Below are 26,122 nucleotides of genomic sequence, written 5' to 3' on the forward strand. Positions count from 1 at the left end.
TGACCCAGCAATTCCACTCTTTGGGTATATATTTTTAAAAACTTACCATTTTAAAATGCACATGCATCCCAGTGTTCCAAGTAGTGTTCTTTACAATCGCCAAGACATGGAAGCAGCTTGAGTGCCTATCAACAGGTAGGGAGGCTGCGCACATGCACAGTGGGATACAGCTCAGCCAGAAAAAGAGACTTCACCATTCGCAGTGGCATGGATGGGCTTAGGGGACGTTATGCCGAGTGAAACGTCAGACGGAAAAAGGTAAATGCTGCTTGGTACCACTTAAGTGTATAATCTAAAACAGTAGATCAAAATAGTAATGTAACAAAAAAGGAGCAGATTCGCACATATAGACTACAAACTAGCAGTTACCAGGGGGACAGGGATGAGGGGAGGGGCAAGATGGGGTAAAGGAATAGAGATACAGACTATTAGGCAGAACATAAGCTGTAAGTATATATCGAACAACATGGGAAACACGGCCAACATTTTATAATAACTATAAATGATGTATGACCTTTAGAAACTGCGAACCACTGTATTGCACACCTGTAATTTATGCTCACCCCATTTGGGATGGGAGTCTCCTTTACTGGCTTCTTGTGCTTGAGTTTTAAAGATTATAGGCTACAGAGCTTGGTCCGTCTTTTCTATTTACATATTGCCTCAAGGTGCTCTCATCTGACCTCATGACTTTAGGTTCCATCCAGGTACTGAAGACGTCCAAACTTACGTTTCCACCTGGACCTCTCTCTTCAACTCTAGGCTCTTATCTCCAACTGCATACTTTGAATTTCCACTCACATATATAATAGGTCTCTCAAATATAGCCTGGCCAAAACATTCTCCCTGCTTCGTCCCCTAATGCATATATCTGCTGCTCTTCCAGACTTCCACATCTCAGCAAGTGGCGCCACCAGCCAACCAGTGGCTCCAGCAAAAGCTCCTAGACTCATCCCAAATTTCCTCAACCCTCGTATCAAATCTGCTGGCAAGATATGCTGGGTTTTCTCCTGAGGCATATTCCAAATTTGTCCCTGTTATACTCCACTATTTCCATCCCAGTCTTTCTTGGGCAGTAATAGTCACCCACTTCTACGCCACCCACTCCCAATCCCCGCCCCCCAACACCACCATCTACTCATCACACGCAAACAGACAACAAAGTTCTGAAAACTGAAATCTGTTATCCTTCTCTTGGGGAAAATCAGCCAGTGGATTTCTGTTACAACAAGAATTAAAGTTAAACAGAGGATCCTGTAGCTCACAAGACCCTACGTGATCCAGCCCCACCCTTGTCTTGGAACTTGTCACCCTGCTTCCCTCCACTCTTTGTGCTCACTGCCCTTCTGCTCCTTGAATAAGTGGAACTTATTCTGACCTCAGCAACCTTTCCTCCACTGGGTCATCAGACGTCATCTCAGAGCTCATCTCCTCAGAGTGGCCCTCCCTGACCGCACTATCCAAGTCCCCGCTCGCCTGTCTAGCCACAACCCCTCTGCCACGTGGACCTCCTGTGTGGCGTGTACCACTGACATTTAGTTCTTTGGTTACTCATTTATTGTCCGCCTATCTTTCACTAACGTGTCGGCTCCAGGAGAGTAGAGATCGGATCCTTTCTATTTGCTGCTGTATCCTCAGTGCCTGGAACAGTGCAGGCACATAGCAGGCACTGAATGAGTGATAGATGAGGAAACGAAGGCTCCAAGCTGTGAACTCACTGGCCAGGATGCACGTCAGCGACTGAGCCAGGACACCAGGGAAGTCGTGTTGCCACATGGCTCCAAAGCATGTGCCCTTTGGGGCACTCAGTGGATGTCATGAGCAAGAGTCCCAGAAACTCTCCTCCAGTTGCCTGCATAGACAGAAAATGTGCGCATGACTCAGGAAGGAGGGCCAGATCTGATGTCCTTGCTGCGGACTTTTAGGATCAGCCACTTGGGGAAGGTGTGTGGCTGTGTGTCCTGGATGCTGGATGCTGCAGCTGAGTCTCGTGTAACAAGCCAGGCAGCAGGGCTGGCGGTGGCTGCCAGGGGCTGGGGTGGGCCAGGTGCCAGCACTGGTGTGCCATGCTGGCTGTCTCTACAGGGAGAAAGCTGCTCTCACAGAACCTGGCTGTGGGCAGTGGAGGGGCCTGGCTCTCCATTCAGGAAGCTCTAACCACAGAGAAACTCTCTAGGGCCCTTGGGGCATGCTGTCTACCATCTAAATGAAATCAGTCAACAGAAGGAAGACGGGGTTCAGCTTTTGAGGCGCTTAAAGACATCTCTCAAAGCTAGGGTCGAGAAATCGTGGTCTGAGTTGCCAGGTGACCAGGATTCCGTGAGGAAGAGGTCCGGCGTTTTGACAGCTAAGTGTATGGGGACATCCAAGACACCGAATGAAACATGCCGCCTTCTAAAAGGGAGTATGACTTGTGAGGACAGCACCATGGTCCTCAGCCTTTCCTTGGATAGAGTCTGGGGATAATCGGGGGTGGAAGGAGATGGACATGAAGAGACTGTCAGGTTCAAAGGAAGTAAAGGCTGTGTGCGAGCAAGTGCAGATGCACAGCAAAAAGAGGGGCCGGGTCTAGGTGGGGACTGCCAGGAGAAGCTGGTGACAAGTGGGGTGGGACGCTGGACTTCCAGGAGGAGCTGGTGACAAGAGGGGTGGGACGCTGGACTGGTAGGAGGAGCTGGTGACAAGGCGGGTGGGACGCTGGCGGCAGAGGTGGACACGAGGCCACTGCAAACACTCTGCTGCAGGCCCGGAAACTTCTGTAGGTCCCACCCCAGGGGCATTTGTCCCGCCCATTCTCTGTGTCCCTCTCTTCCCAGTCTCTCAGAAGCGTTTGCTACACTCCAGGAAATCCTGGTGGGTGGTTTGGATGGGAATGCAGCCTCCCTGGAAGCTCCATTTGACCAGAAGGCTGGGGCTTCCTGTGGGGAGAAGGTACAGGAGCCCCCAAACCTTCATTTTTCTTCAGCCCAGCACTCCATCCCACATCTCCACAGAAGCAGTCCCACAGTAGGTCAACAAAACTTCAAGGCAGGAGCTTCCCTGGTAGTCCAGAACATGCCTGCCAATGCAGGTGACATGGGTTCGATCCCTGGTCTGGGGAGATTCCACACGCCGCAGAGCAATGAAGCCCGTGTGCCACAAATATTGAGCCTGCAAGCCTCAGCTGTTGAGCCCACGTGCTGCAACTGCCGAAGCCTCAAGGCCCCAGAGCCTGTGTTCTGCAGCCAGAGAAGCTACGGCAGTGAGAAGCCCGTGCCCTGCAGCTAAAGCGTAGCGCCCCCCATCCCTGCCTCCCCTAGGTTTTCCACAACTAGAGGAAGCCATGGCACAGCAGCCAAGACCTGATACAGCCAATAAATACGTAACAATTGTAAGAAAAACTGGCTCAAGGCAGTCAGTTTTCTATCACTTCCTCTCTGCTGGGTCCAACACGCTGAAGAGCTGCCCACCCGTGCACCTCACAGCCCTGTCTGGTTTCTTATGAGAACGCACATATCTGACAGCCCACAGCCTTATGTTTTCAAGCTTTATGATGTCAAAGATGACTCATTAGGTCGATGCTAGCTTCACTGATTAATCTCACTTATGCACATGTCTTATTTCTCCCTGAAGGCTTGCGGGCAGAATTTATTTCTGCTACACTAGGAACAAAATAGTAGGCAGGTCTCCCGAGCATTGCATAATGCAGACTCCATCTCTTTGGCCTTCCACATTAATTTCCCTCAAATGACACCAAGGGGCCAATATGTTGAGAGCGCACATCTTTGCTCTGATGAAATTTTTGCTTTTATTTCTAATTGTTTGTGCAAAAAGCTCTGGTTTGGGTTTGTTTAGGCCTTTTGGGCAGGGAATTGATCTCCAAACCATTTTCAAATTGCTTCCACTTTGGCATCTTGCTGAACCTGACATTTTCCCTCCTAGACCAAAGCCTCAGTTGTTTTCAGTCAGAAAACAATACACACCACGCTGGCTACGGTACACAGTCCATATCTCCAATGTGGATTTTTAAAACTTTAGAGCTGTGATCTCAAGCCACTGATTGTTTGAAAGGGTTTTGCAGACTGTTCTTGAATATTGTTTTGTTAAATTAGGATTTTTCCTGGGACCTCTGCTAATTTTTGTTTGTTCCTCCATCCCTACCTGTATCAGTTTTATGATACAGGCTCAAGCTAGGACAGCCAACTACAAATAAAGTAACACAATTCTTTTTTAAAAAAATATTTTATTGGAAGCATCGTTGATTTACAATGTAGTGTTAATTTCTGCTGCACAGGAATTTCTGACTCAGTTACACATACATATATATTCTTTTTAATATTCTTTTCTGTTACATTTTATCTCAGGATATTGATAGATTTCCCTGTGCTACACAGTAGGGTCTTGTTGTTTATCCATCCTATATATAGTAATTTGCATCTGCTGACTCCACTCTCAGTCTGTCCCTCCCCCACCCACCCTCCTCTTTGGCAACCACAAGTCTGCTCCCTGTGTTTGCTTCTGTTTTATAGATAAATTCATTTGTGTCATAGTTTAGATCCCACATCTAAGTGATATCATGCATTTGTCATTCTCTTTCTGACTTATTTTGCTTACCACGATAATCTCGAGCGGTCCATGTGGCTGTAAAAAGGCATTGCTCCACTCTTTCTTATGGCTGAGTGGTATTCCCTTGGATGTATGTGCCATACCTTCTCTATCTACGCACTTGTCAGTGGACATTAGTTTGTTTCCATGTCCCGGCTGTTGTGCATAGCACTGCTATGAACAGGGGCACATGAGATACCGCATTTCTCGAGTGGGAAATATAAATCTGTGTAACTTTGCAGAAAACATTACCACCAGACTCCACAATAGTTATACTGGTGTGCAAAATAGGCCAAGCTGACAGAGGGAGACAACAGGAGGTGGAGGGAAACGTAAGGAAAGGAATTGCTGGCTAAATCCCAGGGTGGGGGGAGGTGCCTGAGGATGAGGACAAAGGAAGAGAAGAGGTTCCCTGAATCCCTGAGGGGAAAGGAGTCAAAAGGGCCTCCCCTGGTCCAGAAGTCCCAGGCGCCTCTTCTCATCATGTGTCGGGTCTCATGGAGCTGAAGATAGTCCTGTTCCCAGCCCACTCCTGGGAATTCCAGCTCTGTGGTCCGGGGGAGGCCTGGGAACCTGTTTTTAATAAGCACATGATGCTGAGGTAGGTATGCATCGGTCCCCACTTGGAGAAACATTGTTCCAAGCTAAGAAGACCCAGGAGCAGAAGGAAACTCTCCAGTAGACCATTCCAGAACCTCACGTGTCAACCTCCCATCCATTTCATAAATACCAAATAGAATCCCGTGTGAGGCATCATTTATGTAATAGATATTTCTTACCACTCCCTGCACATATGCACACAGTTGTTTGGATTCAGCCCCAGCTGCATAAAATAAAAGGGAAGCAATTCATAATAAAGGCAGATTCGTCTGAACATGTTTATGCTTGGGCAGGCCTCCACTCAGGGACAAAATGAATCATCAGATGCCTGCATCTGTGCACAGAATCACCTCTAAGGTGACCAGCTACAGTGCAGGTAGACGCAGCTCTTATACCAGAGAGGTGGATATTGGGAGGAGGGTTGTTTCTCCTGTCTGCATGGTCATTGCATACCTGGAAAATGCCTTAGTAAAACCGTGCAAGAAGGACTTCATGATTAAGTGGAGTCCAGGTCTAAGCCCAAACGACCACAAGCAGCTTTTCACTTACATGAATGGCTGGGAAAGCACTTGAAAGGCAAGTGGGATGGACTTCCCAGGTGGTTCAGGGGTGGGGACTTCACCTTCCAATGCAGGGGGTGCAGGTTCAACTCTGGTCAGGAAGCTAAGATCTCACATGTCTCTTGGCCAAAAAAGTCAAAACGCAAAACAGAAGCAATATTGCAACAAATTCAATAAAGATATTTTTAAAAAAAGAGAAAAGCAAGCAGGATGTGGGACACTTCTCGCTTTTATTTCCTCCGCATTGAGAAAGTCAGAATTCCAGACCTCTGCCCACTAACCGCCCACAGTACGGCCCCATCTTTGTGTCTACTGCTCCCTTTCTGGAGGATCAGAACATTAAAGCACGCCACAGTTACACAAAGAATGGACATCCCACGTGCTACTCTTTTCTTTCTTTTTTGGGCGGTGCGGGGCAGGGGGGAAGAGCCAGAAAACTGGAACAGTTCCTGTGGAATTAGTTAATAGGTTACACCAAAATGGGGATTCCACCTCCTTGCAAATTACACCCCGGTGGAGGAGCTCTCTAAGGCCTCCTTTCTGCTGGCCCTTCACTTCTGCTAAACCATATATCACTTGCTGTGTGACATTTTCATTATTTACTGCTCTGAGGCTCAGAGAGCAAAGCGGCCAGGCTGGTCTCCACTCACTCGTTCATTAGTTTTAATTAAACCCTCTAATTTTATTTATGCTGCCACAAACTGATTAACAATTTACCAGCAAAGAACAGGAAGTCTTAAAAAGCATCTTGAGGAATTCGTGGGTCTCTAAGCACAGCCCTCGCAGAAATGAGGTGGGTTGTGGGTAGAGGCTCATGCCAGGCTGGAGGAGGCAAGTTTTTAAAGCTTCAGCGCTTGGTACAACCTTGGTACAATAACTGACGGCTCTGAGATCAGCGGGTCCCCAAGGGGCTGATGCATTGAGAGGCAGTGGCTGGACCTCCTTATCTGAAGTGCTTGATAGTCCTTGTAGCTCTGGGAAAGGGGACAGGGCTGGGAGTGACATTTGGTGCCTCTGGAGGGGAAGGGTGAGCAGGTGGGGGCAGCAGAAAGCCCATTTCTTCATCACTGGGGGAAATGGACACTGGCCCAGCCAGTTACACAACAGTCTGCTGAACAGTGTGCTGGACTCAGAGAGCAAGGAGGTGCAGCCTGAAGGTGATGGGAAAGCTTTAGGAAAGGACCGGAATTTGAAGTAAATAATAAGGACTTATAGAATATCACTGTACTCACAGCCCAGAGAGAAGCACATGAACAAAGACTCAGACATTTACTTCTCCACTTTCCAAGGGTCAGACATATTGCTAGCTCCAAATATGGGGGGGGGGATGAATAAGGATGTAATAGGCTGAAATGGGAGTTTAATCTTGCAACGTACATATACACCCCATCCCCCTCAAAATCACTACCATTAACATTGCTTTTTTAGGTCCTTCTTCTGTTCCCGAATGTGGGAGGAAGGAAAACTGGCTTTCTTTCTAGACAATATTAACTCAGACCACATCTGATAACTTTAGCCAATGTTTTCTGAGAAATGTTTATTCAAGTACTTTGCTTGTTTTAACTGGTTTTTCTTTCCTTTTTGTTGTTGATTCAGAAGAGTTCATTATTCTGAAAACTAGACCCTTATCAAATAAAAGACTTGCAAATAAATATTTCCTCCAATTCTGTGGCTGGTCTTTTCCTTTCTAGAGAGTGTCCTTTGATGCACAAAAATCTCTAATTTTGGTAAGTACAATTGATTTATTTTTTTCTTTTATTGCTGTGCTTTTGGTGTCATAGTTAAGAATGCATTGCCAAATCCAAGGTCATGAAGATTTACCTCTTGAGTCTTCATCTAAGAGCTTTAGTTTTAGCTTCCACCTTTATTCCGTTACATGTGAAAATCCAGTTCCAGTACCATCTGTTGAAGAGGTAACCACTGAATGGTCTTGGCACCAGTGCTGAACATCAACTGACCATAGATATGTGGGTTTATTTCTGGACTCAGAATTTTATTTCGTTGACCTATGACTGTGCTGTGTGCTAAGTCACTTCAGGCGTGTCCGACTCTTTGCAACCCAATGGACTGTAGTCCATCAGGCTCCTCTGTCCCTGGGATTCTCTAGGCAAGAATACTAGAGTGGGTTGCCATGTCCTCCTCCAGGGCATCTTCTCAACCCAGGGATCAAACCTGCATCTCTTACATCTCCTGCATTGGCGGGTGGGTTCTTTACCACTAGCCCCTCACCTGTGACCACCCGTATACAAAAATATTTTAAAATAAAATCTTATCATGTAACTTCCTTAAACTTCTAGTGGATTTGATTTGCACTTTGAATAACATCTAAATTCTAGGCCTGGTTGACAGAGCTCTAGGTATCCAGCCCCTGCCTTCCATGGCTTTAGCCACAGTGCCCAATCTTCTAGTGTGTAAATTTGCCAAGTTTGTGTTTCCCTGCTGTTGGGCTGCACCCCACAGGCCTACAAGGATTGTGCTTGACCAGCTTTAAGACCAAAGAAAGAGCTGAGTCAGTGACAGGGACATCAGTGGTTTAATGGCTGGGGGGAGTGTACATGTCTGAAGCAGCGTCCTGGAATGGCACCCCACTGTACGGGTCATGGCAGCAGTCTCTACTCCGGCAAGGGGAAATTGCCAGTTACAGGGGGGACTGACATCTGTGGTGTGACATCATTGGTTACCAGAGAAACTAGCAGGCTCCTCACTGCCCTTTCGATAAGAACAGTCACTGGTTGGGCTTGGGGCAAGTATGCAGGAAGGTCAGGCACGTGAATAGGGTGTAGGTGCAACAGGCGCTGGTCACGCAGCGGATGCACAGAGAAGAGGCGTCCTGAGTGGTCCAGCCGTGCACGTGCCCTCCTCTACTTCTTGTCAAGGATCCTCTCCTGCCTAATCCCACACGGTGACTTTCCTCCTATCATTCAGATTGCAGCTGTAATGTCTCCTATCGAATACTACTCCACACTGGCTAGGAGGGCATCCCAGTCACTCTCTTAAGATATTATCCTATTTCATGTTCCTATAGCATTTATTATTTCATATTTTTGCTTAAAGCATTTGTGGTTTTCTCCCTCTGATTTTATGTAAGTCTCATGAGAGCAGAGATTCTGCCCTGTTCACCTCTGTGTCCCCCACATTCATTCCTCTCTCCCCTCCCTGCCAGCTGTCTATATCCAAAATAAAGCAAACTTTCCTTTCCACCAACCTTGCCTATTTTTATTGGCTTTTGAACAGGGAGCACCCTGACTTCCACTTTTGGTTACTACTGTAGCAACTCAAGCAAATGTATCCGTTGAAATCAACCCAGAGTTGATGCTCTGCTTCCTCTAGTGGCCACTGGTGTAATAGCGTTCTCTGAGAGTTGGCTGCTCAGAGGGAGCTATTCTGATAAAGAACAAATATGTGAAATTGCTCCACAATGGCACCCCACTCCAGTACTCTTGCCTGGAAAATCCCATGGATGGAGGAGCCTGGTAGGCTGTAGTCCATGGGGTCGCTGAGAGTCGGACACAACTGAGCGACTTCCCTTTCACTTTCATGCATTGGAGAAGGAAATGGCAACCCACTCCAGTCTTCTTGCCTGGAGAATCCCAAGGACGGGGGAGCCTGGTGGGCTTCCGACTATGGGGTCGCACAGAGTCAGACACGACTGAAGCGACTTAGCAGCAGCAGCAGCAGCAGTGCAGCACACGGTCTATGTCAGTCTATTCTCTCCACGAATTTCAGCTGGAGTCTTATATTCTGTGAACACGTCCATGTCCTCAGGTTATTCTTACAGTCGCTAAATTCTTCACACTCTTAATCAGTCACCAGTTTCCACTGATACGAAGACTAGATCAGTGATAACTTTTCTTCTCATGTGTTCAGAATCACCACAAGTTCCTTAGACATCTCCTTAATGTACAGCTACAGAGAACAGTCACAATGCTGGTTACTGACGAGAAAAAATCACACTGAAATTGTGGAGCCTACTAAAATCAGGGCACGCTGGTACGTCCTTCTGAAGTTTAGGTAAAAGAGCTGCTTACACATCTGGCTCTCTTCTTTCTACATCAGCTTTGGAGAGCAAGGTGTTTGCCGAAGATTACCAAAAGGACCCTAATGTTTTGGAAAACAAGCAAGCAATGCCCAAAACTAATCAGGGAGGGATTTGTGAAAAATCAGGAAAATAACAAAGCTGGACAGAATATATGAAACTGAGATTAAGAGACACAGAGGCTCTATCAATGAGAGAGACAGTGGTGGAGGTGTGACCAAAAGTAAGGAGACCATCCCTCATGCTCCCCCACCGTACACACTGCACACATACATATAGATATACATACATTTTCATTGGAAGCATATGGTTTTATATGGCCTTTGTTCTTAAATTTATTAGCTCATTTATTCAACATACATTTAACAGTATTTTCCAGTGGCTGCCAAGATAATTCTAAACAATACGCTTTTACCTCTGTTTTTGGATATATCAAATTTGCGCAGTATTCAGTGCACCTCCAGTACATTTTTTTTCTGCCATGGTTATGGGGAATGGAGAACCAAACTGATGCATCGTCACTACCCTGAAATTTTTAACAGAGAGAGTCGACTTAGCTCTTCTGCTTTGTAAGGGCAGGGGGACAGTTTCTTACACTGATAACTAAATAGAAAGTAAAGGCAGGAGGGGGACTCTGCTGCTGCTGCTGCTAAGTCGCTTCAGTCGAGTCCAACTCCTTGCGACCCCATAGACGCCAGCCCACCAGGCTCCCCGGTCCCTGGGACTCTCCAGGCAAGAACACTGGAGTGGGAGGGGGACTCTGGTCATATTTAAATGAGTTAATATTTGTAAAGCACTCAGGACAAAACCTGGCCCCCAGTCAGGGCTGTACAAGTGCTTGTTAAGTCAAATGCATTAAAATCCAAAACAATAATGCAGAACCAATAGGGACTGAGTGAATATGGAGGAAAGAAGAGGTCTTGATTGACATCTAGATATCTCAGTTTGTAAATGAGTATTACGAATAAGTTACTAAAAATCCCACTATTACATTCTGTGTCCATGTAGGCTGCTAACAAAACATCATAGACTGGGTGGCTTACAAACAACAGAAATTTCTCACAGTTTTAGAAGCTGGGAAGTTCAAGATCAAAATGCCAACAGGCTCTGTGTCTGGTGAGAGCCTACTTCTGGGACCACCACCTTTTTTGTGCTGTCCTCATATGGCGGAAAGGCTGAGGGAATATCTCCTTTACAGTGCACTTATTTCATTTTTAAGGATGTGGACAAAAAGAAGGGTCCTATGTGTTCAGGTGGGCACAGGAATCAACAAAATCTGCTTCTGATAGGACTTTATTACTACTCTCTGTCTAGAGAGGTCAGGGGAAACTTGACTGAAAGTATACAGATCCTTTAATTAACTAAATACAAATTCATGTAAAAAAGCTTTACTGAATTAAGAGTGACTCTGAATCATCATGCATTTTCGAAATTAAAGGGATATTAAAAGGATAATTATAATTGCATGGGATATGTTGCATATTCGTTTGACGTTCCAGATTCATTCTGCATCTCTCTCTACCCTGCCCTGTGCTCTAAGAGACTGGTCCATACGGACGGGCATCAACAGGCTTCCTTGCCCTCTGGCTCTCAGTGTTTTTTGTTTTGCTTGTGGCTGTGCCACTCAGCATGTGGTATCAGTTCCCCACAAGGATCGAACCCATGCCCCCAAGAGTAGAAGCGAGGCGTCCTTACCACTGAACTGCCAGGGAATTACCTCTCAGTGGTTTTGACAGGGGAGGCTCCAGCAGGTAAAATAATGGAGGAGAGTGAGGCCAGGGTATTTACCTCCCCGGTTCCCCCTTGCTGAGTGACCACAGGTTGTTGCATTTCTCTGGTCAAGCGGTCTTCTCCACTCAGCTACTGTCTTCTGAACCCATGTCCTCCCATCATCCCTTGAGGACCAGGGATGATGTATCTATTAGTTCGTTAGGGCTGCCATACAAAGTACCACAAACTAGGTGTTAAATTACAGAAATTAACTTTTGTACAGTTCTGGAGGCCAGAAGTATGAGATCAAGGTGTTGGCAGGGTTGTTTTCTTCAGAGTCTTCTCTCCTTGGCCTGTAGATGGTCATCTTCTCCCCGTGTCTTCCCATGGCCTTCGTTCTGTCTCTCTGTCCTAACCTCCTCTTCTTATAAGGACGTCAGTTACATTGGACTAGGGCCCACCCTAATGACCTCAGTTTAACTTAACAGTTTTCAGGGTTTTTAAAGACCCTATCTCCAAATACAGTTCTGTGTTTGGAGGTCCTGGGGGTTAGAATTTCAAATAAATGAGGGATGCAATCTAGCCCAAAACAGATGGCAACAGAGGCTCCTGGCCTCTCACTAGCCCCAGGGTTACTATCCCATCCTGAGTTGTTTTCCTAAATCCTGCCCACACCTCTGTAAACACTGTTATTAACTCTCCCCAACTACCTAGTCTTAGTATACCATTTGCTTCCTGTCCAAATTCTGCATGATTTATAGGGGCTCACCCAAACAGTACACATTAGAAAGGGGACCTCATTCTCAAAGTGGCAACCACTGTATACCTGGGAAAAACTGCTCTCCCATTCAAGCATTCAAACTAATATCTTACTAATGCATTACTATTTTCATGTCTGGTCAAGACATGACCAGAATTCTTTTTTCCTTTTGAGAAAAGAAAACAAGTTATTTTGATGTGGGACGGCTCTAGGCATATGTAGATTGGCAATGCCAACAGGACAGATACAGTGCTATTACTGAGTGTTACAAGTACACTTGCCACTCCCTTTTCCTGCTCAGACCCGGAAGATTCTTCCCACAGTCACTTACTCCCAGAAGGCTCTCTGGCGCTGATCCCTGGAAAATCCACCCTTTCCCAGAGCAGGAATCTCTGGGCAAAGAAGCTGCTGCTGTTTGAGACAGCTGCCACCCAAAGGGGGCTACTCCTTCCTCAGGTGAAGCTCAATTTTCTCCCTTTGTTCTGAACCTGTGTGTGACCCTTTTGTTTCTTCAAACGTTCCCAGCTGAATTGTCACCCGGCTCAAAAATCCTCCTTTTTGATCTGAGGACAAATATTAAGTGACTGACTAAAGCAATCAAGACACTGACGTAGGCCCACTATGTACACACACCACTCGGGGTGCGTGTGTGTGTGTGTAAGAGGGGGAACAAAGATAAATAAGCCCTCTCCCTATTCCTCACGTACTGACAGCCGTGCCAGATACTGGAACGAGCGGAGCTCAAGACAGCTCCTTTCCCCAAGCTTACTTTCTCTTTGGGGTTCATGGTTAATTGTCAGCACAGTCGCTCCGCACACTGCGTATCCCTCTCTACCTTTTCTGGAAACATTCTTATTCCTTCTTTTAATTCTTATAATCCCCTTTACTAAAGATGTATTTTTCACCACGCGTGAAGCGCTAGCCACAATCCAGAGATCAGCAACCAGGACCACTTCCGCACTCGGCTCGCAGGTAGAAAAGCACGGCTGTGTCACGAGCTCAAACCACGTGGCCTCACCCGGGTTCAAAAATCACCCCTACAGCCGGCGCATGCGCCCTAGGCCCCGCCCGCGCACGGCCGTCGGGTCATTGTTGGGGGCGGTGCTTACGGCGGCAGGCGACGTAGAAGACGCACGCGCCGCGCCCGGTCCTAGTCCAAGTTCTACGGCGGCTGATTGCGGCTGCTGCGTGTACGTTTCCGTACGGGTGGCCGCGCGGCCCTGGGGTGAGTGTTCTGGCGGCCTGGTTGAATGTCAGACGGGACGTGTCCGGGGCCCGCTCCGACTCTCCAGGCGGCCGCAGCCCCGCCTGGACCCCTGGCAGCCGGGATGGAGCCCTTTCGCGCGGGCGGCCAGGAGCGGGCCCTCGGGCTGGGCGCGCGGCTGTCGCGCCCTCCCACCTGCGGCCGGAAGTGCTGCTCGGGAGCGCTCACCTGGGAGGACCGGTGGGGGTGGGGGGCCCCCTGGCTCCGCCGAGGGCAAGGTGGGCCGGCGACTAAGCATCAGCTTTCCGGCTCTGTGTCCTGCACCCCCCGCCTCCCGCCGCCCCCCGCAATTAGGGTCAGCCCGGCCCTGTTTGATCTCGGTTAAAACTGGAGTTGTTATTTGAACGAGACATTCGGGGTAAAAACAAGTCAGGCAGTTGATATAGTCAAGTGGGAGTATGTGAAGGAGGATTGAGCAGTCCGCATATAAATGCTGTAGCATAAAGATTTCCCACGTAGCATCTTATCTTCACTGCTATCACCAGTTCCAAGCTCCTGTCACTTGTCACCCGTACGGGCCCCAGCATGTCCATGTTGCGCTGTTTCCTCCAATCCATTATCCGTACTGTAGTCCAGCTGGTCTTTACAAACATAAATTGGGTCATGGCATTATCACCCTGATTGAAACTGTTAGAGTCACTCCATTACACTTGGAGAAAAATCCAAGTTCATGTTTCCCTAGGCTCCCTGTGATCTGGTCCTTGCCCATGGCTCCATCTTCAAGTACACCCCTTCCCCTTCCCAGTTCTGCATATATACAACTAAACCTCCAAACCAGTATCCAGCGCCTCCCACAGACGCCCCAGTTCTGAAAGGAGGACAATGAAGATACTGTTTTTCCAGATGGTTAAGTCTTGCAGAGTGTTAGAAGACGTTCTGTAAATGAGTCATTATCAGTTTCTTTAACTCTGTAATTCATGTACAATAAAGATTTGTCAGAATGCTCCAGCCTTCTTCCAGTTTTTCAATAGCACCAACTCTTACCAGCCTTAGAAATCACACATGCTGTTTGTTTGCAAAATACTCACTTTTGGCCTGTTATTTCATCCTTCAGATGCTGGTTCACATATCAGTTTATCAAAGAGGTGTCCCTGACCTCACATCTACTTCTCTAATATCAGTTAGGCTCCTGTGTTATTTTGTTATAAGAAGTCTGTACTTTTCTATAGCAGTTACCACAGTTATATTTGTGTGTGTTTAATTTATGTATAAATACTTATTTATGTTGGAGAAGGAAATGGGAATCTACTCCAGTATTCTTGCCTGGGAAATTCAGTGGACAGAGGGGGCTGGCCGGCTACAGTCCATGGGGGAGCAAAGAGTCAGACATGACTGAACAACTAAGCGTGCATGTATTTATGTAGGTAAATACGTATGTATAATTCTTAAAATATGTGTCATCCGCAAGAGCTCCAAGTTCTATGCAGACAGAAACTCTTTGGCAGAGTACATTGTCTGGTGTAATTGACTCAGTAAATATCTATTGAATGTCAGCTGATTTATTTCGCTTCTGAAATTCTGCCTTCTAACCGGAACTTCCTGGTTTTCATCTCTTATTCCCAGGAGACTTGCCCTTTAGTGTATTCTCCAAGTGGCTTCTTGATCCCTTTCTTCCTTCTTTTCTCCTTTTCACCTGCCTTTTCCTTCCTCGCTCTTCAGTGCCTCCTGGCTTTTTTTTTTTTTTTTCCCCTAATCTGCCCAGCTTGGACCCCAAGGTCAGTTACTTGAAATACTCAGCATCTTTTAAAAAAAGTTATTTTTAATTGGAGAGTAATTGTTTTTACCACGTTGTATTGACTTCTGGCACGTCTTCTCAGCATCTTTACCCCCAGGCAACATCTGCCTTTCTACCCTGAAGATGCCCAACATTGGCATTTCCCCTGGGACTGCTGATTACTGAAGGAGGAAGCTGGGGTTGTTGGCAGTTCCTGGTTGGGGAGCCAGCCTCTGGTAGGCCTCCGCACCTGTCACCAGTGTTCGTTCCCCGTCAGCTTTTCTCTTCTACAGGTTACTTAGTTCCGATTCTTACTCTCCCCCACCTCCCATCCCAGCTGTGTCCCGTGACTCAGGTAATGCCCAATTTCCTGCCTTATAGAGTATTTTCTCTGTGGTCCACCTAAGCTTCTCTCTGCACCTGTACGTTCAGGTCCATCAGGAGTCATCCTCCTGCCAGAGTCAGAGACAGGTGTGCTGTGCCCTCTTCACTTCTGTACTTGCTGCTGTCTCATATACTGCTTTCTTTGCAGATTATCTCCCTAGTCCCCACTCGCTGTTCATCCTATAGTTTTTCTTGACCAAATTTTCCTTCCCCATCCTTTAATTCCTTTATTATTCCAGTGATCTCTCTCTGCCATAGCCTATCCTTAGGCCTCTATTTCCTTATCTGCTCATTTCTTATCCCTCTACGGTCTGATTTTTTTTTCCCCTTTGCTTTGCTAAGATTTCTTTTACTAAGATAACCACTGATCAGCTTTCCAAATCCACTGGAACCTTTGGAGTTTCCTTAGAACTTGCCCTGTTATTTGACCATTCCTTCCTAACTCCTTATTAGACGTTGTCTCCAAACATCGTTATTTTAAGCTTGTCTTTGCACTACAGAGTTATTACTTAATATTTTGATTGATTAGTATATGTTTTAAGAACTGAAAAGGAAATCCTTGTATACATACAAATAAGAACAATGAAAAAATTCCAGCTAGTATGAAGGCTCGGAGCCAGAATCCTCTCTGTTGAAAGTAATAGAGTGCCAGTCTGATCCTTTCTTCTGGAAATAATCAGAAGGGCCCCAGGTAGAGGAATTTTCTTTCTCTGCTGTTCACTTTTAACCTTTTCAACCTTAGCCTCTTTCTTATCCTCCAAAAGAATCTCTGGTCCCTGTCAAGTGCCTTGGGATCCCTGGGGCTGTTTACTCTGCTGATATTTCCAGATTTTCTCTAGAGCCCAGATTTATATTTCTGCCTGCCTTCTGGCCGGACAGCTTTGGCTGCTTACCATCTGCTTCCTTTCTGATTCAAATTTTGTGACTGAATTCACCAGTGACTCAGTTGTCCAGACCAGACTTGTTATTTTAGATTCCCCTCTGAGCCTGCCTTTCCACATGTATGAACACCTTATGTGTGTCAGATCGTGGGTCACGTGCAGAACTCACTTTGTCTGTGTTTTTTGAACTCCAGATCCAGTGCACTGTCCCTTCTTCTGTGTCCGCCTGGCCTCTTGTCTGTGCCTCTTTTATCGACATGCCCCACTGGCATGCTTTTCCAGTGGAGAGTGAGCCCCTCGGGACAGGGTGACACTAAGTTCCTGGCATCTTTGTATCCTCGTGCTTGGCCACTGGCATCACTTTATTTAATGAGGAATGAGTGGAGCTTGTTGGGGAACTTGTGAACATTCCATAGAAATAAAGAGTTTATTCACGGTTAAGTAAAAAGATAAGCTGTCACTTAAATCTATTTAAAAGTATTTATTAGATGGAGTTATACAGGCAGTATAGCAAACATATTTTCATTTTCATTCGAGGAGTTCCTCATTTCTTGTTGTAAAATGTGAAAGTTCCCCTTTATTCCTACCTTCTCCTTCTGTCTCCCCCTTCCAACGCTAAAGGTTTAGTATGTATCTTCACATCATTTTGAATGCATTCCTTGCACACAGATGTGGGTACACATTTTTTTCCAATATAAATGCCTTCATACGACATGGCTTTTCATTTTATTTGGCTTTCATATTGTTACTGTTGAGAGTATTTAATGCTGGTTTAAGACCATTATACATGCTACAATAAATAGCCTATGTATATATGAATATTTCTCTGGAATAAGTGCCTAGTAATGTGCATTTTAAATCTTGGTAGATATTGCTAAACTGCCTTCCAAAAGAATTTTACTAATTTATATTCCCACCAACGTTATGTGGAGGTGGCTCTTTCTTACCTGTGGTGGATATTATCAGTCATCATGTTTTTGCCAGCTTGTTGGTGAGAAATACCATGCATTGAAATGGAGTTATTTTTAAGACTTTTAATTGAGGTTCTGATTTGAGTGGTGTTATTTATTATCTCTTTTCAGAGGTTTCTACTTATTGGAATAAATAGTCAACCTAAAAGTTTCTAGTGTTAGATTTGTAGAGAATCTCTACAAGTCTGTCTTCTTAAGTCACTGGGTCTGTATGTCACAGTTGATCATGCAGCTCTAATGCGGGCCGTTGTGCAATAATGCAGTGAAGAGGCTCACTTGGAAAGCAGCAGTGAAGTGACTTCACGTGATTTGGAGAAGACTCTGCAGGCATCACTTGGGATACTGGTTGCCAGCTTTCTCAGCCGGGTACCCCAGGGTTCTTGATTTGGAGAAGACTGCGGGCGTCACTGGGGTGCTGGCTGCCAGCTTTCTCAGCCGGGCGCCCCAGGGTTCTTGATTTGGAGAAGACTGCGGGCGTCCCTGGGGTGCTGTGCCCGCTTTCTCGGCCGGGCGCCCCAGGGTTCTTGATTTGGAGAAGACTGCGGGCGTCCCTGGGGTGCTGTGCCCGCTTTCTCGGCCGGGCGCCCCAGGGTTCTTGATTTGGAGAAGACTGCGGGCGTCCCTGGGGTGCTGTGCCCGCTTTCTCGGCCGGGCGCCCCAGGGTTCTTGATTTGGAGAAGACTGCGGGCGTCCCTGGGGTGCTGTGCCCGCTTTCTCGGCCGGGCGCCCCAGGGTTCTTGATTTGGAGAAGACTGCGGGCGTCCCTGGGGTGCTGTGCCCGCTTTCTCGGCCGGGCGCCCCAGGGTTCTTGATTTGGAGAAGACTGCGGGCGTCCCTGGGGTGCTGTGCCCGCTTTCTCGGCCGGGCGCCCCAGGGTTCTTGATTTGGAGAAGACTGCGGGCGTCCCTGGGGTGCTGTGCCCGCTTTCTCGGCCGGGCGCCCCAGGGTTCTTGATTTGGAGAAGACTGCGGGCGTCCCTGGGGTGCTGTGCCCGCTTTCTCGGCCGGGCGCCCCAGGGTTCTTGATGACACTGCACTTCTTCTTCTGCTGTTGGGAATGTTTCTTAATTATGATCAGAACTCAAGAAGATCTATAGTTTTTGCTCTTTTAAGAGAAATAATACTTGGAAACTTGAATTTATGTAATTGGAGGATTATTGGTCTTTTGAGAAATCAATCTGCTTTAATTATGAAATATTTGCTAAACTTTATAAATACAATTCTATATAACTGATGGGCTTGCTGAAAAATTTTTTCCTTTTAGATAGTCTGAAGAGGATGCCAAATGAAAGAATCCCCCACTCAAGTCAGACTCAGGAGCCAGACTGTTCATGGAGCCAGGATGTCAGTGGCAGTGAGGAGGGGACAATCAAGCAGGAGAAGGATGGCGACATGGACCTGGGGCAGAGCCTCCCCTCTTGTTCCTCTGCTAATGGACCCTCCACTTCCACCGAAGGGTGTCTCTTGGAACTTCCCAGGAGAGGGCCAGCCCTGCTGCACATCGACAGACATCAGATCCAGGCCGTGGAGCCCGGTGCACAGGCCCTGGAGCTGCAGGGGTTGGGTGTAGATGTCTACGACCAGGATGTGCTGGAGCAAGGGGTGCTTCAGCAGGTGGATAGCGCCATCCATGAGGCCAGCTGCGTGGCCCAGCTCGCCGAGGCGGAGAAGGAGTACCGGTCAGTCCTGGACGACCTCACGTGAGTGTGGACCACCTTCTCTCTGATTTTACTTACGACTGAAAAATGTAGACAATACCCGTGGTAGTCCAGAAATTGAGGGGATTTATAGAACCTTTAATCAGAAAATGGAGTCAGTAAGTCCTTGACCTGTGTTTAAACCCCAGCCCTCAGGAGCATTGTAAACAGTAGTTACTCAGTTCAGTTCTTGGCAGCTTGTTTACACATGATGTCCTGGAGAGAAGTGCTGTTCTCTGGCCCAGATCTCGCAAGCTTGTGCACAGATGGTTCTCAGGAGAGGTGTTTGTGAAGATCTGATGTGTCCACTCCAGATAGCAGGAACGTCCCCCGGCCCTCTCCCCCATCCTATAGTTTCTTTCTAGTTTCCTGTTCCTGAACCGAGGACCAGTCTTTTGGTACCTTTTCAGATTTGCATTTCTGGAAACAGTGAGAAATCCCTCCCTGCTTTTCCTTTCTTCCACTGTACTTTTGCCTCTCTAAGGAAAGGTGAAGTTCCATGGAGGCTCACTTAGGCTTTAGAGGAGAAACGGACCTGGGCTGTGCTGAGCAGAATGCGTTGGTTGTGGAGAGGCCTGGACCTGGGCTGAAAGAGGGGGCAGAGGATTGGGGTGAGCTCACGCTCCATTGCCAGTCTGCCCCCCATAGCCAGTGTGCTCAGCAGAGCGTGCTGCAAGCAGGGCGAGAAGGAGGCCAGGTGGAGGGGTGGGGCGGCATCCTGGGGCGGCGGGAGGAGGAGGGGAGAGTATGGAGCTGCTGCCCCTGCGGAGGGCGCTGTGCACTCCTGGCACCCAAAGGGCCTGTTCTCTGCTCACAGTTTTCTGGTGTGTTCTTTGAGCCTCTTGAGCAGCAGGTGTTCTCCAATAGTTGTAGTCTGACCTTCAGGTGTGAGGACCCTGGAAATGTGTCCACTGCTTGCAGAGGTGACAGAGCAGGGTGCTGCAGAGTCATGAGCTGCCCAGTGCTAGACAGAGGGTGACACGTGGTGCCAGGACCACCAGTGAGTTGCGTTGATAACGTCTTTTCTGCTGAAATCCACAAAGGATACAGACAGCAAATTACACAAGTGTCAATATTGAATTTGTCTTTTGAAAGTTGGGAGTTGCAATTCTATGTCTTATTTTAGGAGCAGTCTATTATAAATTGGCTTTTTCTGTTTGTACTACGAAGTGTAATAATATAGCTGTAAGTCTTCTAGTCATGCAAAAGAAAAATACTGTCACAGATGTCTGATTTATATAAGAAATGTTTAAATATGTTTAGTACTTTTCCAAACTTTGGGAAATTCCCATAATGGGCTTTAAAAACCCATGTTTGGGTTGCTGCTAATGGGGTAGTCTGTGCGTATTTGGGGCAAGGAGTATATGGGAAATCACTGCGTTCTCAATTTTTCTGTGTACCTAAAACTGCTCTAAAAAATTGTCTTAAAGAAAAGTGTATGCATTTTTTTTCATATAAAAGGACATTGCTCATCATTTTTGCATAATCTCTTGAATAGACACTTAAAATGCTTATAGGCTGAATGAATCAGTTTGCCAGTGGGAATAAGCAGATTAAAATTAGCCAGATTAAAAAAAAGCATGAGCGGTCGTCTTATATTTATAACAATTCTTCAGGTTCTGTTAGTGGCCAGAAAGAGTATGTTAGTCTGGTTTGGTTTCTCTTGTGTCTAGTTAATGAGAAGTAAAAAGGACATGTTGTTAGCATTCCTCTTTTCATATTCTTCTGTAAAAAATGTTACCAGAGTGGAAAATAGAGATTTTCTCTTACTTTTCAGGTCATGTACCACATCCTTAAGACAGATTGATAAAATTATTGAACAACTTGGCCCTCAAGCTGCCACCAACAAAGACATCAACAGGAAACTAGACTCTGTAAAACGACAGAAGTATAACAAGGTGACTCCAGAAAACACTCAAGTCTCGGATTTTTGAAAAAAGTCATTATTTAAGCTCATGTAATATTTAGGAAATAAGTATTTCTGAGAAGTACTTGTAAGATGTGGAGCAGATTTACAATAGAGAATTAAATTTTATGCATTTAATTTTTTGGCTGTTTCCCTTGAACATCCTCGGTTTAAAGAGTGTTTCTAAAAATACATACACACATGTGCAGGCACCTTGGCAACTGAGAGGAAGCTCCCTGTTTTGACTTTTCGCCTCACTCCCGTGCTTTCACGGGCTCCCTCGCGTCGCCGCTCTCTCTCCCCCAGCTGAGGTTCCTCTCTGGCCCGCCAGCCTCTCGCCGTCTCGTCTCGCGTGGACTTGGCCCTTTCCCTGCCCGGCCCATGCCTGTGCTGACTTTCCCGCCAGCGAGGCCCTGCCCGCCCCCAGCCCCACCCCACACCCGCCCTCTTCTAAGAGGCTGGCCTTAGTTGGCACCCAGCTACACTGACGGGGCTGCACTTAGGGTTGTTGGACTTACGGGTGGGGAAATGCCTACTACTTTTGACATTGTTTTTATAAAGTCTGAGCATTTTTTAGAACTTACGTACACTCCATGACAACATGTGGCAGGGGGTAGAAATGACTCGTTTTAATCACCTTATTGCTGCCGTCCAGGGTGGCTAACACATGGCCTTGTGCTTGCAGTCGATCCCCTGCAGCGAGTAGGGTCCTCACGACGCCTGTTCGGGCTTTATCTTTGGGGGTCTCGTTAGCCTTGGCTCCTCCTTCTGCCTTCCACTCAACGGTTCGTGGTCTTCACCACACTGACTCCTCACTTAACTCCATAGCAGCAGCTCACTCATTGCTTACAGTGGAGTGAGGCAGCCGGGGTCTCCCCAGAGCAGACGGGACCGTCTGGCCTCTGTGGGAGCGTGTGAATACGGGGCTTCTGGTGGGTTGGAGTTTCAAAGAGCAGCGAGGAGCACTTAGGTACTAGTCTAACATGCTTGTCTACTCCTGTCTTTCTTTAGCTCTTCTCTGATGTTTAGAGAGAGACTGTTCAGAGACAGGCTGTTTTAAATGAGAATTTGCTGAGAAAAAACCTGCAAGATAAAACAAATTACAAGTCGTTACAACATGGTGTCCATAATCAGGATGTCCCCTCGCCCCACGCTCATGTCTGCTGTTTAAACATTCTTGACCTTGGAAAGAAGAACCACCTACCATAGGCCTAGTTAACTGGGGAGTCCCTAGAAATGGCCACATAGTGAGCTCTGGTGATGTAGGAGGAAGACAAAACAAAGGGGGGCCCAGGAAGGACAGAGTAAGAGGGTCTGTCAAAATAGATTTTATTTTCGAATGTTGTGATTGAGTAGTGTACTATAAAGGACAGTCATAAATGTGGTAGGTTATCAGGGGGGTTACTGTTTCCACTGTTTGAACACTGATGTGTTTCTTTGCCATAAAGCCTATTGACCTCATAGCCCTTTGGCTGCTAAGGTCAGAAACAAATGCAGTGATTTACCCAGTGTGTGACGGGGACGCCAAGAAGAGCAGGGCCGCCTCCCAAGTCAACAGTCAGTGCATGTGGGGCTTAGGTGCTTACCAGTAGTGGACTGTGCCACCCGGTCAGGGGGACGGGGACGGGGTGCCGCCTGGGGGAAGACGCTACTTCCTTCGAGAAAAGTAGCAGTTACTCAGATAAGTTTCTCTGTAGTAATAGTAACATATGGCCATTGTGTTTTATTTTTATTCTGGCCTTGATTAAAATGTTTAAAATTTTATGATGCTGCCTTTTGTATTTAATCATTTCACTGCTGTTTTTTTGTATTCACCATTTACCATTTAAGGAACAACAGCTGAAGAAGATCACGGCAAAACAAAAACGACTCCAGGCCATCCTCGGAGGAGCAGAGGTGAAAGTGGAACTAGGTCTCGGCGGTCTGGAGGAGGAGGATGCTGGTGAGGTCCTGGGGATGGGGTCTCTGTTCCGAACTGCCGCCTGATGCCTCTGCTCCGTGGAGGGTGTCTCTTCAGTCCCAGCCTGGGTGTTTGGACAAATACATTTATTTGCTTAGTGTCAAAACAAACGCAGGCCATTATATTCTCTACACCTATAGAACCTAGCCTAACCCTAACTCTAACCCTAACCTGGGTCTACCAGTCTGACTCGTTTGTATTTTCCTATGTTTCTTTAGCAGCTCTTTGATGTTTAGATAGAGACTGCTCAGAGAGAGAGAAACTGTGAGATGGAACGAATTAGAAGTCTTTGGGGGCTTCAGAGAATGAAAGTAAATTTTTAACTCAGCCTAATAGAGGCTCCTGGTGCCCATTTAGTATTACGTTTAATAAATTAGAAATCTTAACATTTTGTATAATTAACTTCATAAAGACACCTAACATCTTGATTGAATTATGTTTTGTTGACCCAGTATCATCAGTCAGCATTCATAGAATTGCTTTTACAAATCTTTTTGAAACCTATTTGACAGGCTTTCTAACCATCAATTCTGTTGTTAAGGCATCTTAATTCAGGTTATTTAGTTCATGGCCATGATTTTGCTTATATCACTGCCCTGGATGGGTGTCTTTTGGAAAACCTTTTGGGAAGATACATAAGCTCTGAAACGAAATGCCTTGAGTGTCAGTGTGTGTGTGTGTGTGTTTAGAAATTGTTGGTAGCTGTTCAGTTATTTACTAGTTGAAATACAGATTTAAGCCCTTCAAGCAAACATTTTGTGCTGGCTCCATTCAGTGAGACAAGAGAATTGTGAAGACTCAACTGAGGTGACGGAAAAAAATACTAGCTGTGCTATCAGAGTTGTCTTACAGGGTCCACTGGGCCTGTGGCCAGTGCTTCCTGCTGCTGAAATGCTGTTGTTTCTCGTTAGTAAAAAACCGTTTCTTGATCTGGCTGCCTAGAACTTGCTGTTATCTTTTGCTTCCTATTGTTTGTTTAGTAAAAGTCGGCCCAGGGGTAATTGTTGCTTCCCCCAATCCAAGAGCTCCGCTTGGCCTGTCTATAGCAGCTGCTACTTCCCTGCCTCTCAGGAGCCATGTCTCTCTGCTGGTTTTTCTTTCAGCCTTCTGGCCATTTCTATTTAGTTGTTTTTGACCAGATTTTCTAGGCTTATCTTAAATAGTAATTACTCTCAGAATTTCTCGCTGAGCCCTCTTTTTATAATACTGCGTCTCCCCAAATAATCTTACCCCTTCCCTACGGCTTCTCTAGCCACCTGTACACTTACGGCCTCTCCCTTTTTCTGAACTCCTGTTTCTTATTATCTCTTTCCACTGGGCCTCTAGCCAGCACTTAGGCTCCTGGTCTCTCTTATCACCGTTCCTCGTCCATCCTTTCTGTGCTCCCTCCCTTCTCCCTGGTGCTCTGTGCCCTGTCTGGGGAGGCAGGAGAGCAGAGCATCTGGGCTTTATGCGCCCCAGCTCTTTATCGCCCAGGTCCTTTCGCCCTGGCGCTCTGTGCCCTGTCTGGGGAGGCGGGAGAGCAGAGCGTCTGGGCTTTATGCGCCCCAGCTCTTTATCGTCCAGGTCCCTTCACCCTGGCGCTCTGTGCCCTGTCTGGGGAGGCAGGAGAGCAGAGCGTCTGGGCTTTATGCACCCCAGCTCTTTATTGCCCAGGTCCCTTCTCCCTGGCGCTCTGTGCCCTGTCTGGGGAGGCAGGAGGGCAGAGTGTCCAGGCTTTATGTGCCCCAGCTCTTTATTGCCCAGGTCCCTTCTCTCTGGCATTCTGTGCCCTGTCTGGGGAGGCAGGAGAGCAGAGCGTCTGGGCTTTATGCGCCCCAGCTCTTTATTGCCCAGGTCCCTTCTCCCTGGCGCTCTGTGCCCTGTCTGGGGAGGCAGGAGAGCAGAGCGTCCGGGCTTTATGCGCCCCAGCTCTTTATTGCCCAGGTATAGACCTTGGCTGCATTCTTTAACCTTCCAAGTCTGTCTTGAGATGGGCATAAGCATAGTAGACCTTCCTTTCTTTGCTCCCATGCTTTTCTGAGATTTCCTTTCCCTTGCTCTCCACATAATGATCCATTTCTTAATCATTGTGAGGATTATCTGATTAAAGAATCCTTCCCTGGAATTCGGTGGGATAAACTTTGCAACGGTTGGCTTTGCTCCTCTGATCCGGGATGATATGAGGTGCTGCTATCACCTTTCCTGTTACATTGTACTGTAGTGTAGTAATGTAAGAAAAGAAAGAAAACCATCACTATTTATGGAATGTGTGATTGGTCATCGTATCGAAAGTCATATCTTTCAAGAATCAGTGGGCGTTCTATGTGAATTTAGCAGTGTCATTGAACACAAGGTCCATATAGAAAAATCAGTCATATTTCTGCATATGAGCAAAAGTAAAAAATAAAAATTTAGTAAAGATGGCAATTGTAATCAAAATCAAAATACCTGGCAATAACTCTTAGTTTAAAAAAGTAGTTTTCTTTGGTGCTCTCTACATTAAAAACAACAAAATGTCATTGAAAAATTAAGAGAAGACAAATGAGGGAGATACACCATGGTTATAGATGGAAGGTACAATGTTGTAATGATGTCAGCTCTGTCCTTCTGCAGCTTCATTCCACCCCAGTATGAACCTCAGGGAGTTTTCTGAGGGAGAGGGTGTAGGGTAGGAAGGGTGTAGGGTAGGAAGAGCAGGCTGAGGTGAATGACACTAGTGAGCGGATGGTAACATTTATATGAAAATGCATTGGGTCAGGAGTAGCCACAACAATCTTGAAGAAGAGTAAACTATCCAGACCCGTTACTAAGCTACAGTAAGTAAGACAGCAGTGCAGTCGTGGCGTAAGGCAGACCAGCACACCAGTGGGCAGGATAGAGGGCCAGCAAGCAGACCCACCCACATGTGGGCACTTGGTTTCATGATACATGTCTCAGTGCATGCCGTGGAGAAGGATCATCCTTCCGTTAAGTGTGCCAGGTTAATCCACATGAAGATGAAGTGAAGATTGGCCCATCATATAGCGCACTAAAGTAAATTCCAAATGGATTCTTCCAATGTGAAGGATAAAAAAAGCTTTAATAGTATAACAAAGTAAACATTTCCATGATCTT

At 46.7% G+C, this 26,122-nt stretch overlaps 1 protein-coding gene across 5 annotated transcripts in view; it reads left to right on the top strand.

Moving 5' to 3' along the window:
• Positions 1 to 10,096: 10,096 nt before the first annotated feature.
• ERCC6 (ERCC excision repair 6, chromatin remodeling factor) overlaps positions 10,097 to 26,122 on the top strand; it is a 77,521-nt gene continuing 61,495 nt past the window's right edge. Inside the window, exons 1-4 of one of the 5 annotated variants that reach the window (XM_086381588.1) lie at positions 10,097 to 13,475; positions 18,728 to 19,163; positions 20,938 to 21,058; positions 22,897 to 23,008. In XM_086381588.1, the coding sequence (XP_086237714.1) occupies positions 12,872 to 13,475; positions 18,728 to 19,163; positions 20,938 to 21,058; positions 22,897 to 23,008 (1,273 nt within the window). In that variant the 5' untranslated portion in view covers positions 10,097 to 12,871. The remainder of the gene's footprint in view (positions 13,476 to 18,727; positions 19,164 to 20,937; positions 21,059 to 22,896; positions 23,009 to 26,122) is intronic. The other 4 variants (XM_086381590.1, XM_086381592.1, XM_086381589.1 and 1 more) reach the window with 4 other exon arrangements.

Source organism: Bos grunniens, chromosome 28 (genome assembly GCF_055505025.1).
Source record: "Bos grunniens cultivar Pamir isolate PY7600 chromosome 28, Bosgru_T2T1.0, whole genome shotgun sequence".
Classification (NCBI taxonomy): Eukaryota; Metazoa; Chordata; class Mammalia; order Artiodactyla; family Bovidae; genus Bos; species Bos grunniens.